This window comes from Sciurus carolinensis, chromosome 14 (genome assembly GCF_902686445.1).
Source record: "Sciurus carolinensis chromosome 14, mSciCar1.2, whole genome shotgun sequence".
Lineage (NCBI taxonomy): Eukaryota > Metazoa > Chordata > Mammalia > Rodentia > Sciuridae > Sciurus > Sciurus carolinensis.
The window spans coordinates 36,967,315-36,982,606 of record NC_062226.1 but is presented as its reverse complement, the minus strand read 5'-3'; the positions used below and the strand labels follow the sequence as shown (position 1 = coordinate 36,982,606).

At 47.8% G+C, this 15,292-nt stretch overlaps 1 protein-coding gene across 5 annotated transcripts in view; it reads right to left on the bottom strand.

Annotated features, from left to right (window-relative positions):
• Tln1 (talin 1) overlaps nucleotides 1-15,292 on the bottom strand; it is a 33,181-nt gene that overhangs the window by 16,300 nt on the left and 1,589 nt on the right. For 2 of the 5 annotated variants that reach the window (XM_047524556.1, XM_047524558.1), the window contains exons 2-21: nucleotides 10,530-10,697; nucleotides 10,189-10,286; nucleotides 9,710-9,839; nucleotides 9,451-9,603; nucleotides 9,049-9,191; nucleotides 8,816-8,943; nucleotides 7,673-7,733; nucleotides 6,943-7,047; nucleotides 6,434-6,589; nucleotides 5,468-5,569; nucleotides 5,218-5,294; nucleotides 4,826-5,006; nucleotides 4,534-4,647; nucleotides 4,308-4,416; nucleotides 3,886-4,094; nucleotides 3,625-3,723; nucleotides 3,192-3,242; nucleotides 2,456-2,623; nucleotides 1,984-2,278; nucleotides 706-872 (exon numbers count right to left, since the gene is read on the bottom strand). In XM_047524556.1, coding sequence (XP_047380512.1) covers nucleotides 706-872; nucleotides 1,984-2,278; nucleotides 2,456-2,623; nucleotides 3,192-3,242; nucleotides 3,625-3,723; nucleotides 3,886-4,094; nucleotides 4,308-4,416; nucleotides 4,534-4,647; nucleotides 4,826-5,006; nucleotides 5,218-5,294; nucleotides 5,468-5,569; nucleotides 6,434-6,589; nucleotides 6,943-7,047; nucleotides 7,673-7,733; nucleotides 8,816-8,943; nucleotides 9,049-9,191; nucleotides 9,451-9,603; nucleotides 9,710-9,839; nucleotides 10,189-10,286; nucleotides 10,530-10,659 — 2,676 coding nt within the window. In that variant the 5' untranslated portion in view covers nucleotides 10,660-10,697. Of the gene's footprint in view, nucleotides 1-705; nucleotides 873-1,983; nucleotides 2,279-2,455; nucleotides 2,624-3,191; nucleotides 3,243-3,624; nucleotides 3,724-3,885; nucleotides 4,095-4,307; nucleotides 4,417-4,533; nucleotides 4,648-4,825; nucleotides 5,007-5,217; nucleotides 5,295-5,467; nucleotides 5,570-6,433; nucleotides 6,590-6,942; nucleotides 7,048-7,672; nucleotides 7,734-8,815; nucleotides 8,944-9,048; nucleotides 9,192-9,450; nucleotides 9,604-9,709; nucleotides 9,840-10,188; nucleotides 10,287-10,529; nucleotides 10,706-15,292 lie in introns of all 5 variants that reach the window. The other 3 variants (XM_047524559.1, XM_047524560.1, XM_047524557.1) reach the window with 2 other exon arrangements.

Below are 15,292 nucleotides of genomic sequence, written 5' to 3'. Positions count from 1 at the left end.
TTCTAATTATCCACACTGAAGGGTAATCACCATTGACAGGAACTGCCTTGGGAATGTGACCAGGAAGCTTCAGGGCCACATGCATTCCCTCTGGGATGGTGAAACCCTTCTTTAGGTGGAATTGTTCCTTCTTTCCCTTGTTTTCTGCCCCACTCCCTAAGGCACCCAGAATACTACAGAGTGCAGTGAGAAGGGGTCCCTGGGAAAAGGAGGACTCAGTTTAGAATAGGCACCTCAGGATTCCTAAGCAGGGACCTGTCTCTTCCTGCAAACTGAAAAGCCCTAGAGATCAGGGGTCTGGAAAACTCTGGAGCTTCCCTCTAATGGTCCTCTGTACCTTGTGTCTCAGTGTCCCAATGCCTTGTCTTTCTCTGTGCCGAGATGCCTAGGACTGAAGGCCTAGTGCCTCCATAGGAGAGATCAGGAAGGACAGGAATCCCAGGCAGGTGGTGGCAGCAATTTAGGGAAAAGTAGAAAGAGCAGACCTTGGACTTGAAAGGAGAAAAGGGTGCCTGGTAATCACAATGGTGGGAATCTAGGTTGCAGTCCACCTGCAGCATGGGGACACATTTGCTTCCTAAGTATTCTTTGTTCTCTAGTATTTTCTGCTTTTCCTGGGTCTCCCCATCAGATGAGGTTGACCACCTAGACCTTTCTACTTCCTTTCAGGGTCCAGCCTAGCAGTCTGCCTAGAAGGCTTTTTACCTTGGCAGCCTCCACCATCTTGGCCGTGGCATCAGCCAGGATCTTGGCAGCACTCAGGAGCTTTCGAGAGTTCTCCAGATCACTCTCCCCCTCAGCATCAGCCTTGATGGCATTGACCAGGTCTGAGGTGGCCTGGGCTAGGATGCGGGCCTGTCGCACCATCTCTCCTAAGAGCACAGTATACAATCAGGTTAGGAAGCCAGAAACACTGAGAGGGTAGTGGGTGGAGACAAGGGAGAAGGAAAGCAGAGAAGACAAGGTAGATGGGGGCTTTTAGGGACAGGAAAGAAACTGGCAAAAGTTTTTGAGTGATTTCTTTCAAGTTTTTTTCCTGGGTTTAGGATCTTAGGGAAGAACAGATTTCCTAGTGGGGTTCTTATGGGAGGCAGGACAGTCTCTAGTGGGTTATTTTCAGCAAATCTCATCTTGAGAAGATGAGACTTTCTTTGTGAAGAATTTTGGAATTAAGAAGGTAGAATGAGGGCTGGGGAGATAGCTCAGCTGCTAGAGTGCTTTGCCTTGCAAGTACAAGGCCCTGAGTTCGATCCCCAGTACCACAAAAAAAAAAAAAAAAAAAAAAAAAAAAGAAGGTAGAATGGGGAAGACTATCTCCCTCTCTCTTTTTTGCTTTTGTTTGGTACTAGGGATTAAACCCAACCAGTCACTGAGTTACATCCCACCCCTAGTGGTGGTTTTATTTTTTTTGAGACAAAATCTTGCTAAATTGCAGGTGCAGGACTTGAACTTATAATCCTCCTGCCTCAGCCTCCAGAGATGCTAGGATTACAGGTGTGTGCCATAGTACCTGGCAGGACTAGCTCTTAATCACACCACTTTCTACATATTTGGCATATTTGGGTGTGTACTTTGTGATATCCTTATTGTTTTTGTTTTGGTACTGGGAATTGAACCCAGGGTTTCACTAAGTTGCTAAGGGCCTTGCCAAGTTGCTGAGGCTGGCTTTGAACTTGTGATCTCCCTGCCTCAGTCTCCCGAGCCCCTGCAATTACAGGCATGTACCACTGTACCTGGCTATTCCCCTACCTTTGGTATATTCTGTACATACTTGAAGGAAAGCACAGCTGGGCTCCTATTTCTGCTTTATAGATGGTGAAGTACAGGTTTCAGAGATTAAACACTGAGCCTGTGGTTGCATGGCTGGGATGGCCATACTGTGCTGAGTCTTTAGAAGTAGAATGGTTGGGTCAGCAAGGGAATGTCCAAAGGCCTGAGGAATCTTATCAGGGTTTTTATCTTCTTTGGGGTGGGTGTCCTTACCAGCATCACCCATGGAGCTGAAGATGTTCTCAGTGACAGTAAGGATGGTGTCAGTGGCCTGGTCATAACGGCCAGCAGGCCCAGCCCCTGTGGCGTGGGCCTTTACATGCTGCAGCAGCTCATTCAGGGCCTGAGTGACAGCTGTGGCTGCTGCTCCTACCCCTCGCAACAGTTGCCCATCCTCTGTGGCTGCCTGGGAGGCAGACACACAGCCTTCCACAGCTTTGGCCACCAATCGTCCGGCCTCTACCAGCTGCTCTTGACAGACAGGTGAGCTGATTGTAGGTGCCACCACCTATGGGCAAACTGAATGTCAGAGATATAGGCAAGGGAAAAAAGTCAAGAGGTGTTTGTGGTTTTCACAGTCACTGGGATGGGTAATGAGGCCTCAAAAACCAAAGAAATAAAATGACAGGCTTATGTGTCTGGCAGTACCACCCTAGGTGCTGGCTGCAGTACTCTTTGGGCTTACCTTGGTACAGGCCACCAGTTGGGAGGTAGACAAGGCACACTGTGTGGCTGCAGCAATAACTTGGGTCTGAAGGCCTGAGTCCTCTGTTCGCTGGGCCACACTCTTGGCTTTGAGGACCAGAGCAGCTGCAGCACTTGCCACTGCCTTGGCTAGCTGCATTAGTACATCCTATGAGAAAACAGCAGTTAGTATGACCTGAGATTGAACTTGGGATCCACAGAAACTTTTCCAAGGCATAAGCTGCTTCATTATTCCCATTGACTCCAATCAGAGGGCAGTGTATGCAGAAGCAACCCAAACCTATTCCTAGTCCCTGCCTTGAGCAACCCAGCAGGACAGAAACCCCGCCAAGGAACAAACCTACACCAAAGAAATACAGCCTACACCAAAGAGAAAAATGAATGAGGCGGATACACTCGAATGGTGATTAGGAGGGAGGGTTGGCACTGGTAAAACAGGATGGAGAGAGGAGGGACCTTTTGGGGTCCTTCCTACCTCCAGCTTTCTTTTTTCCTTTCTTCTCAATCTTGGCTTGCAAGTAAGCAGTTGTTCTGGCATCTTGGGAATAAGTCCCTGAACTACTCTGCCTGATTCCAGTTCCCAGCCTTGCCTGGGCCTGGCCTCCTCATCTCCCATCATGTTCTGCTCCCCCAGGAGGCTGGGGGAGAGGTACAGAAGCGAGTGTATGCGGCTCAGAGAGGACCAAGCTGGGAAGGCCCAGGCCAGAGGCCGTTACCGTAGGGGAACTGGGGGGAGATGGAGCCCCGGCCCCTCTGGGTGCACATATCTGCATGGGAAATCCAGGAGAAAAAGTCAGCTGTGGCAACTGGCATGGGGTGGGGAAGGACGACGATAGCCAGAGGATGCATGGGATGGTGTAACTGGAGATTCAAGATAGCCTCAAGCTAGGGCAAAGGCTGTATAGGGATGATAGGGTTAAGAATATCATGGAGGGCCAAATGTAAATTAGTAGATTGCATCAATTCAGGGGTTCTGAATTCTTACCCCCACCCCACCAAAAAAACTAGAAGTTCCCAGTGTCATCCCTGGAAACAAGCCCAGGTTGGTTTGGAGGGGTCAGTGAACAGAAGCAGGGACTGGGATCTGGATTCAGGATCAAAGGTTACCTCTTAGAAGTAGGGGTTCTAGGGGCCAGGTAAGTCACCAACCTGGAATTGGGGGTCAGTGTCACTTTCCCCAATTTGCTGCAACAGCTCCCCACTGGCCTGGCCCACATTCCCAGCTGCTTGCAGCAGGTTCTGACGGGGCTGTGGAGAGTGAACACCTGTCAGAAGCTGCCCAATATCTACCCACGTGCCCATGGGTCCCCTAGTCCCCTGGGCTGCACTTCCATCTTATAACTTGGGCTGCCCCTTCTCCTCGGGCTGGAACCCTGTGTCCACCCTCGCTGCAGCCCCCTGGCCCCTGACCTCAGCACTGGCTGGTTGGGCACTGCGCAGCAGTTCTGACACTGCTCCTGCAAGACCCTTTGCTGCCTGAAGCAGGGGCCGGCCACTGCCGCCTTCATCCTCCAGCAGGGCAGCCAGTAGCTTCACCCCACGGGACATCTCCGTCAGGTTGGAGGAGATTGTGGTGACGGCACAGCCCACTGCAGTATAGTCTGTCTCTGCAGGGTCTCCTGAGGGCAGAAGGAGAAGCATGAGAGACAGGGCTAGGGAAGGAGCATTGTCATGCCCAGTTAGTCACACACAAGTCCTGAGAGGGATGTACACACATAGAACATTCCATAATGAGTCAAGGTACAGTCACACATGGAGTCAGTCACACACATGCTTGTGTACACTTGTTCTCCCCTCCTCCACACATGCACACATACTGGCATCCAGCCTACCTGCTGTCAAGTTCACCACAGAAGCAGTACCAGCTGTGATGGCATCTACCTGGGAGTGGATCTCATGCTTTGATTCATCCATCTTGTTTTTACGCCAGGCCTTAGAGGCCTGAGAGAGGGAAGAAAAAAAACCTCAGGGATCTCTGTTCTGGTTTGGTTAGCCCCTCTCTATCCCTTGGGAGTTCCAGCTTCAGGGCCACTGGCCTCTCCTCCATTCCATACTCACAGCATCCTGGCCAAGAGGGGGCAGAGTATCAAAATCATCCAGAGTGGCCTGGGCGGCCTGCACAGCCTGCATGCTGGAGTTAATAGTTCCGGTGAGGGCTTGCTGTGCTGAAGTCTAAAAGACAAGGGGAGGAGGAGTAACAGAGGCTGGAATAGAAAGTTTAGAAGAAAAAGAAGGTAAAAGGGAATTCAAATAGGGACAGAAGAGCCTGGGCACTGCTAACTCCTGGCTAGGCCTGGCAGAGGGTGGGAGAAGGGCCCAGGCAGAAGGGTGGAAGAGGGGGCACATTTACCAAGGGAGGCATGTGTCCTCGGTGCATCTGACCACTGGTAATCTGCTGCTGGGCAGGTGGCATGCTGCCCACCTGGAAGTTCTCAGGACCAGAGGCTCCAGAGCGCATGATGGCAGGCAGGGCCACAGAACCATGCTCCACTTTCCCCACCCGATTATACTGCTGCTGAAGGACTGTTGACCTGGAGACAGGGTGGACCATAGAGCACAGAGGACTCCTCATCTCCCTGCCATCCTACACTGACACCACCTCAACAGGTCCTAGGATCTGGGGGTTTGTCAGGAATCATTACAGCTTACACCTAGTGAAAAACTATCCTAAGATCCCTGTCCCCCAACAGTCCTTGGAGTCAAGCCTTGCCTTCCCTACCCATGGAATAGGATCATTCCTACTTTTTGGGAGACACTGAATCCTCCAGCATAGTAGACTCCTCGTCTCCCTCCAGCCCAAAGTGGTCCTTGCTTTTTTTCTGTAGGAAGAAAAAGGGAAGAAGAATTGGGGCAGTTAAAGAAGAGGCACCTGGGAAAGGAAGTCTCTTCTTTCCATAATCAGCTGTTTCATAGAACCTGGGTCCCCATTTCTAGAGGACTGGCTTGGGGAAGGAGTTGGGGAGAGGAGTTAAGGTGGGGCAACAGTGCTCACCTTCTTAAGGATGATGTCAATGTAGCCAGCAATGAGCTGTGCAATCTGCTCCCCTTCAGTTGTCTGGACTGAATAGTAGCCATCCTGATAATCCCCAAAGTCCTAGGGTGACAAGGTGGGGACTCAGCAGAAAAGTTAAAATCTAACTAGAATAGAAACTGGAAGCAGGGGAGGCCCAAGGTTGATGAGGGTGCTTTCCCATGCCAACAGCCCTCTAGGAAGAAGCCCACCTTTCCTCAATCTCCTATTTGTTTATTTTCCTCCTTGGAGAGAAATCTTTCTGAGGAGTGACCTTTCTACTATACAGTTTCAAATTCATGTTATTTAGGAAATCACTTGAAATTGAGAAGACATAAACATTTGGTAATAAACGATCATACTTGAAGGTTGGTAACAGTACCCAAAATGGAAAAAGAAAAAATAGCAATTTACCATAATTTCTTTTGTTGGGGCAATTTGTCAAGTTGGTATCAGTTTTCAATTTATAACAAAACATGTATGTTAAAAAAAAAAGGCAGGGGGAGACTGTAAATGGTTGCTGCTAAAAGAGGGGAGGCTTATTTTTCTATTATTTCCAATGCCTTGCACCCCAGTAATTCCTATATTCACCTTTCTGGTTACAGTTATGTTCTGTTGATTTTCTTTGTTTTTCCTTTTTAAGTGCTAGGAATGGAACTCTGGGCCCCATGCATGCTAGGCAAGTGCTCCACCACTGAGCTATACCCCAGCCTTCTGTTGACTGGAAAAGTTTTGTCTATCACCTGTTTCATTTCAGTATCACTCATTCTCCAGAGAGCTTCTCCATCTATTCTAACCTCCACGTTTCCTGTAATAGTTCTAGTCTTCTTCTTTTCTGGAATCATACTCAGTGCACCTATCCCAAGGAAGGGGGAAAAACCTCTGTAGCTGTCCCTTTTCAGAAAATCCCAAAGCCCTTCTTCTTTGGGAAGGAGTCCCCAGACCCACCAGGGTGAAGCTTTTGGGAGAGGCAGCCCAGCGTTTGATGTTGGTGAGGCTCCACTCCTGGATCACCTCCTTCGTCTTCTCATCCACACGCATCACACACTCTTTAGTGATGCCCAGAAGCCTGGGCACTAACTTGTTCTTCCCTTTCATCTTTTCCTGTAAAGCAGAGGTTGGTGTTGGTATTCCAGGTCAGAGGTTGAATGACAGGCAAACGATCAGATTAGCTCTAGACCACAGTGGGTACTGAGGTGGCTAGGAGAGCTAAACAAGGGTGTTCATGAGTAGGCCTGGGATGAGGAAAAACACTAGGTAGGGAGGGAAGTAGTGGCAGAGAACTGACAAAAGGTAGGTGTTCCAGGAGAGTTTCACAAGGTTAGAAAAGGTAGGGAATGAGACTCTTGGGGAAATGTTGGGAAATGTGATTGAGGGAAGAGTAAGAGACTTTCAGAGAGACAGGAAAGGGCAAGAGTAAAAAATAACAAGGATAAAGAGAAGGGTCTAGAACCCACCTTGACCAGGAAGAAGGATACACCATAAGTCTTGAGGGAACGGGCTAGCTTCACATAGCGTACCTTGGCCTCAATCTCACTCATCTGCCCACAATTCTTGTGTGCCTTCAAACATGAAATGGAGGAAGATTCAGCAAAAATATGGGGATAATCTCATAGCTAAGAAGTCAAGGTGATATGTTAACTGTAACAAGAGAATATTATGGGGGACACAGAAAGGTTTAGAAGTGTAAGAGATGAGAAATGAAAGGATGGGTTCTGGTCAGGGATATGCAGAAGCAATGATTCATGGAGTATGGTTAAGGAACTTGCAGACATTTTAGAGTGAAATTTGTAGTTAGGAATTAGAACATCAAAGAGAAGGCCTTTTGGGCTGAGTATTCAAAGAATGAAGATAACACCTCACACTTAGACAAACATTATTTTTTCATAGTAAATTCAGGCATACTATCCCATTTGATGTTCCCATTAATCATACACAGGGCAGGCACTGTTATCCCACATTAGAGGTAAGGAAAATATTGAACTGAATTCCATGGCAAAAGCAGTGATGGGGCTGAGATCAAAGCCCAAATATTCTGCTTGCTTGGCACAAGAGAAGTCGAATAGCAGCTTGGAGGGTGGAAGCAGGGTGAGTGGAGATGGGGAGGGGCAGGGGTCCACTTAGTGAGTAGGATCAAGCAGCAAAGCTCCCAGGTCATCCCAGATACTCTCCCCTACCCCCATTCACCTGGAAGATCTTACGTTCTCCCTTCTGCTTCACATACTCCTTGGGCAGGAAGTCCTTCAGGCTACACCAGAAAAGGGAGGGTCAGCATGTAGTGGACAGCATTGGGGGACACATGGGCCGTCAATTGTGGGCCTGGGGTATGAGGAAATGTCTAGGACAGTGCCACCTCTAGGGAAAAGGAGGACTCTGAGGGAAGGAACTGGGTCTGGATTATCTTCTGAAATGGAGATGACTTAGATGAATTCTTTTTTTTTTAATCTGTTTTTAGATGTTGATAGACCTTTATTTTATTCATTTATTTATATGTGGTGCTGAGAATCAAACCCAGTGCCTCATACATGCTAGGAAAATGATCTACCACTAAGCCACAACACAACCCTAGCCCCTAGCATGAACTCTTGAATGCATCCTATGTCTCTGTGGGGAAAGGAACTCAGGCAGCTTAAATTGGAGGCTTAGTCTCTGAAGGAGAGAGGGTCTAAGTACCATTTCAGGGAACTGAGAGGTCAAAGAACCCCCTAGAAGGATGACCATGCCTGAGGAAAATGAGAAAGTCATGATGAATTATGTATTCCTAGAAATACTAGTAGATGAAACTTGAGAGACCTTTTTTTTCTTGGCAGGGGGGGCTACTAGGAATTAAACCCAGGGGTGCTTTACCATTAAGTCACATTCCCCTACCCTAAATCCTTTTATTTTATTTTATTTTTTTGCAGGGGGACAAGGTCTCACTAAACTGCTGAGGCTGATCTCAAACTTGTGAACTTCCTGAGTCACTGGGATTACAGGTGAGTGCCACCATACCTGGCTACTTTAGAAACTTTTTAATATAAAGTTCCCTACAAGGAAAATGTTACCCTATTTTTCTCGGTTACTGCAGCAAAATTTTTCAGAGAATCTTAAATAAATAAAGGGATAGATAAGAGTTACATGCTTCTGGGTAAGGGGACAGGGGCAGAGATACTGCACTACAGTCACACTCCAATGGGGCCAATAAGGAAACAAAAGATGATGATCTGTGTGGGTCAAATCCTGGTACCTTGGAATAAGAGAGGGGGAGAAGGTCTGGATAGACAGGCTTGTTGGAATCACAATGGTAGGGAGTCCTGGGCCATGACAGAGTATGGGATATGGGCTACTCACTCGAGGAAGCCAGCTTTGTGCTTCTGTTCATTGTGCGGTCCAAACTGGATCTGGCATTGGAAGCCAGCAAATTCACAGGCTTTGTCAAAAGAGACAGGGTGGGAGCCATTCAGGATATCATCTCGTGCCTGGATAGCACAGGAGAAGGAGCAAATGTTGTTTGTGTGTAGTGATATCCCACAATGTACTCTGCTTCCTCCACCTGCCCTGCACCAGCAAAGTCCTTTTCATACCTGTACATAAAGGAGGTTCAGTTGTACAGGGTCCCGGGAATCCACATTCTGGTCTGAGTAGAAGAACTTCCTCCGCAGCAGCAGTGTCTCATGCTCCTCCACTCCCTGTTCCCTCAGTGTCCGGCCATGGTCCAACCAGTTCACTGGGACATAGAGAGTCCCCTCAGTGTCAAGCCCCCATGGCTCCTCTGCTGTCTGCTGTCTGGGTTTTTGTTTATTTCTTCATTTCCTACTTTCCTCACTAAAATCTAAGTTCCATGAGAGTAGGACTTGTTTTTATTACTGATGCATCCCCAGCGTGTAAAACAGTGCCTTTTACATGCTTATGCAGAATAAATAAGGAATAAATGACTGCCCTTCCTGGTCCTCTCCCAAGGCCCTCTTTTCCCCAGTTTTGCTTACATTCATCATCTGTGTGCAATTTTTGCTTTAGTTTCTCCATCTTCTTTTCATCTCGCAGCAATGTCTTGTCCTTTCGCAAGGTTCCTGTTCCCTCATCCTTTTTCTCTTCCATCAGCTCTCGAACCAGCGAATATTCATCGTGGTTGGTGATACCTGGGAAAGGGGGACAGTTTAGTAATTTTCTAGGTACTGCATCTAGATCTTTTGGCAAAGTTGGAGCCTCCGGGCCTGGGCCCTCAGCCCCACCAAGATTCCTTACCAATACGTGCACAGATAGTCATGAGCATGTCAGTGACAGTCTTGGAGTCATCCACCATGATAGTCTTCACAGTTCCATCTAGCATTCGGATCTTCAGAGGTCTCTGCTTCTTCCTGTACTCCATGGTGTCCTATTGGGGCAGGAAAAGGAGGTTGAGTCTACTTTAAGCTAAGGGCATTACTTCTTTTTTTACATGGCTAGAGGGGAGGAAACTAAATTGCCAAAAGGAAAACTATCATGATTCATTCAAAATGATGGGCTGTAATAGAAAGCCATATGGGAAGGGGGCTGGGTAAATAGAAAACAACATGGGTTGAGCATTTGCATAAGGCCCTGGGTTTGAGCCTCGGAACCATTGGAGAAAAAAAAAGCAATGGGGAGAGATCAGAGATAACAGGTATGGGTGCTGAAAAGAGGAGGTGGGACAGAGATTGCTGATGGAAGAGGATGTTGGTGATCCTTGATGGAGTGATACTCACCCCATTTCGGAGCATGTAGTAATCCAAAGCTTTCCCAGCCTCCAGCCATATACCTTTTTTTGGGTCATCATCTGACAGAAACAGACCAAAGTCGCTGGCTAAAAGAAAGGATGGATCACATTAGACTAATGAAAACCACACTGTGGTTGGCTACATCAGTGCCCCTTACTATTTCTCCCATGACCTTCAGTCTAAAGAGGAAGAAGGGAACATGGAAGAAAGGAACCATGAGGGGTGAGTAGTCTTAGGGCACGATGATGTCATCCCTCAAGTTCAAGAGCCTGGGAAGGAGAAGTGACAGAGGACTCCTGCCCCTAGTCACCTGGGTAGTTAAGACTTACGAGGGCCAGCCAGGGCCTCTGGGATACGCTCACGAATGATACGGCAGGCATCGTATACCATGGTAGATGGCTCGAACTGCATCGTCTTCACTACATTCCCAATGCTGATCTTCAGCGAAAGTGCAACCATGGTGGCAGTTTTTGCTCTCCAGCCTTGCTATACCTGTCCTGTAACACTGGGGCATTAGAATACATTCTCATTGGAAAAGAGGCTTACCAGACAGTGGAGTTCTAGACAGATTTTTTGAAAGGGACTCACCAAAACAGAGTAAAAAAAATTTTGTTTTTTTTTAAAGAATGAAAGATTATTTACATCAAAAGGATAGTTCTGATCCTTGAAAACATCCAGGGAAGAGGCTGGTCTGCAGGGTACAATAGTGGGTCTAAAATACTGTGTCCCCTAAGGGCATCGCCCTGTCCCACCAATGGAATTTGTATCTTCCTTCTTTCTTCTAAGTGCCTCTCTTGCCACTTGTCCTGCTCACCTCCTTTTCAAGTCCTACCCCCGACTAGTTTTTCTTTTCCTGGGTCTGTATTTTTCTCTTTTGTCTCCCACTGTGTCCTGCTGGCTTTTCCCTGTCTGGGCTTTTCAGAGTTCTGCCCTGACTCATCACGTGACCTTTCTTCTCTGCTTTAGCCTTCTCTGCAAAATGAAGACATTATATGAGATAATTCCCAAGGGTTCTCAAGCCTGCACAGACTCTAGCTAGCCTGGCAGGGAGACCAAGTGCAGGCTGTTCCAGCCATCTAGGCCCACTCCTGCCCCAGCTTTCCTCAACCTGAGAGGTTTGGGGGGCCTTCCCAAGGAGCAGAGCCACTATCTGGTTTCCTTGCCAGTCAAGCTAATATAAAGTTTCTCTAGTCCAAAGGGATCTCAGAAATTATCTAGCCAACACTTCAATTTTGCAGAAGGGGAAGCAGACCACGGGAGGAGAGGACAAAGTTTCAAGGCAAGTGAGAGAAAGAGGTCAGTCCTTCTAACTCAGCCCTTGCTCCTTCCAAGTCACCAATTTGATACTCAGACCTTGGTGCAACTCCTATGCCCTCTCCTCTTCAGCAAGTCCTTCTCAAACTCTGCCCTCCACTTCAGCTGCCTCCTCTTATAGACGGTATAATGCAGCTCCGCATTTCTTCCCTCCTGGCACCAACTCTCAGAAGGCTGGAGGAGCCACTGTGGACAGCAGGTGGCGCACGGGCTCCAAGAGAACAAATCTGCCCAGCAGCTGATGATGTGACCCAGCGGGGTACAGGGATTGGGTGTTCTTAACTAAGAGAATGAAGTTCCTGGTAAACTGCTAACTCCAAGTTGGGAAAGCAGGTCTGGGGGAAGGACTGGCAAGCAGAGGTGGGGTGTTAGGATATAGAAGGCATTTGAGAATCAGGGAAGTTGGGAAGGGGTGGAGGGTGAAGAGGTCAGGAGAGATGGGTGGAGAGAATTGAGTCTAGGTAGAAACAGGAGGCAGATATGGGAAAGGTCTGAATCGGTGACTACTAGACCATTTCCGAATCTCAAAAGAATCTCAAAAGAGAAAAACTAGACCATTTCTGAATCTCAAAAGAGAAAAACTTATCTTTTTCTCTGAAACAAGAGAGAACCTTCCCAGGCTCCCCTCTTTCTACCTGCTCTCCTGGGCACCTCTCCCAACAGTAGGACAGACCTGGCCATGGATTGCTTACCACAAACGTAAGGACTGGAGGGTCAGAGAAGCCAGAAGTTGGAGGAGCTAGAGCAGGACTGAAAGGACCCTTCACCCTAAACTGAAATTGCATTTCTCCCCTCATTTCCTCCGGACATATGGACACCCACTTCTTCCTCAGAGGCATCTGGTGAGACCCCGATAAGGGAGTTGAGTCATGCCTACCCTAACTCCCAGGCTAGTCCTGAGTGGACATCTACAAAGTTACAGAGGGTAAGGGAGGGGAGGGCATTAGTCAGTGAATTGGGGGTAGTGGTGGCAAAGAACAAGGCCCTGGAAGTATGAGTAGAAGCTAACCGGTTCCTGCCCTGGCCTGAGAACTTTGCTCCCCTTTCCATCATGTTTTATGGAACAGCAACAACACCCCCTTCATGTCCCCCTCCCAGGGAACTCCTCCTCCCTCAATACATTCCTGAGATGCATTCCAGAGGAGTTGGGCAATTGGAAGGGGGGTGGGTGGGACAGAGGACAGGAGGTCAAATCCCAGCAAGGAATGGAATGTAAGTGTATTGGGGCTAAGGAATTTTAGGGTACGTGGAGAACATAGAGCAGATACCCACAAACAGAACTACAGAAAGATAAGGAATTACAGAGAGGGACAAAGGGAGTGAGAAAGCTGAAGACAGAGTCAGAATGTTAGAGGGTTGGGGGAGTAACACTCAAGCCTGTTACCAAATTTGGTTTCTGAGTCCTCAACCGCTGGGAGGGGGGGAAGGGTTTGTGGGTGAGACTGACATATCCGGCCTCGGGTTGCTGGAGGCTCATTTAGGGCTGGACTGGGCAGCTGAGAGGCTTGGACCTAACCTCCTCCAACACAGCCCCTCCACATCTACATGTGCACACTCATTCTCCCCTAATGCACCCCAGGATGTGCACAGAGCTCTTTCCCACAAAGCTACTTACACTGTCTCTATATACATCTTATCTCAACCACACAGCCTCTATGCCGATCTTCTTGCAGGGACCCCCATCCCACACACATCGTTTCCCCACAAATCACAAGAACACCATGCTACAATGCTCTGACCCCCAACATCTCTCCCCCTATTATGTACACATTCTCCTTCACTAACCCAGCCAGCATTCCTTGAGGGACTATTGTGGGGAAGGTCCTGGGCCAAACTTTCAGTGTAGCTGGGAACCAAGATAAGTAAGACTAGCTTTTGGCTTCAATGGGCTCCCAGTCTCCCAGATAGGTGGGCAAGCTAAATAAAGAATTACAATAATATAATGTGATAAGAGGCAAAAAGTGTGAACTCAGAGGAGAGAGCTAGTTCTAAGGAAGGTTAGGGAGTGGGATGAAAAAATGTCCATGAAAGGTATCATTTGAAGTGAGGATTTAAACACATACACACACACACCCACTCATATATATATATATATATATAAAATAAGAAGTAACAATGGTCTAACATTTATTGACTATATGTCCATGGCATTATATACATATAATTTCAGTTATCCTTACAACAACCCTGCAAGGTAGGCGTCATTATTTCCATTTTTTACAGATTTGGAAACTGAGGTTCAAAGGAACTTAAATACTTGTTCAAAGTACTTGTCCAAATACTAAGTTGGTGAAGTTAGGATCCGAACCCAGGTCTTTCTGACTCCAAAGCCCAAGCTCTCTCCATTACGCCAGCCGGAGATGAGTCAAAAGTAGCATTCCAGGCAGAGAGAATAGCGTAAGCAAAGGTGGAGAAGCAGGAAATCGTGGAGGAGCAGTCAGGGAAGTGAGTAGGCAGGCTGGTTGAAGCACAGGGTACCTGCAAGGGAGCAGTGGTGAGGAAGTCAGGGTTAGGATAGAAAGGCAGGGGAGGCCTACAGAGGAGTATGAGGAATTTTACCTACTGGAGGGTGACAGGAGACAAAGCGAGGCTTTGCAGTGGAGAAGGAACATAACCAGAACTGCAATTTAGGAAAACAGCTTCAGAAATTGTTTAGAAAGACACTGTTTAGTACAAGTAAGAAGCAAGGAAACCAGAGTTAGAAAGGTGAAGAGGAAGCTGCCACTCTGGAGAGCTTTTTAAGAGGTAGAACTGATAGTACCTGATGACAGTCTGTTCTGTCAATCTCTTGGACCACAGCCCAAAGTCAGGTTGGGGTCCCTTAGCTTCCTATCATCAGTGGCTAGAGCACTGAATTGACCTTGAATTTAGGTAATGAATTGGGAAGGGGGCAAGGATGAGGCTACAAGGAAAAGAAGATGGGATGTGACTAATAGCCAGGTAAATACACAGATGATCAGTCACTGGATCAGGCTGGGGGAAAGGGAGGAGTAACGACAAGGATGATGGCTCAGTCAGAGGATCATGGAGTGAGGTCAGAGGCCAAGTAAGGTTATAGGGTTTTTTTGGTGGTGGTGTTTTTTTTTTTTTTTTTTTTTTGCAGTGCTGGGGATTGAACCCAGGGCCTTGTGCTTGCAAGGCAAGCACTCTACCAAATGAGCTATATCCCCAGACCAGGTTATAGGGTTTTGAGAAGGAATGGTGATACAGTAAGTAATAAGGTAGGGTTGGGAGTGAAGGGATGTTGGCAGTGTCTAATTAAAACTGGAGCTGAGGTGGGGGGGTGGGGCAGCCTAGGGTATAGGCAGCAGCTGAATTAGGATGGGTAGGGAACAGTACTGTGGTCAGTGGCAGGGTCAAGCAGGGAGTGAAATGGGGGTGTGGTCAGTGGCCTGGCTGGGCGTGAGATCAGCAAGACCCAGTTTCCTCTTTGGGTCTCATTTCCTCTTTTCTGTTGGGGAGTGGGGGAAGGGGATCTATAACTGGACCAAGAAATTTAAAGAGACTCAGAACCAGGGGATGTACATGGCAGGGGCTGGGGGGTGGGTAGGGTATTCAGCAGATGACCAGGTGGTATGCAGGTGTATGCAGATGAAAATGGTAGGAAAGTGCTTTAATATGATGGGAGTGCTCGGAGGGTAAATTAAAGTAGGATGGATTAAGAGGTCGAGTGGGAGGCAGAAGAGAGGATGGGAATGGCTGGAACAACATGGGAGACTCAAAAGCAAAGAAAGAATTCTATAAGGAGGTATGAAGAAAGGGTGTGTAATTAGAGCTG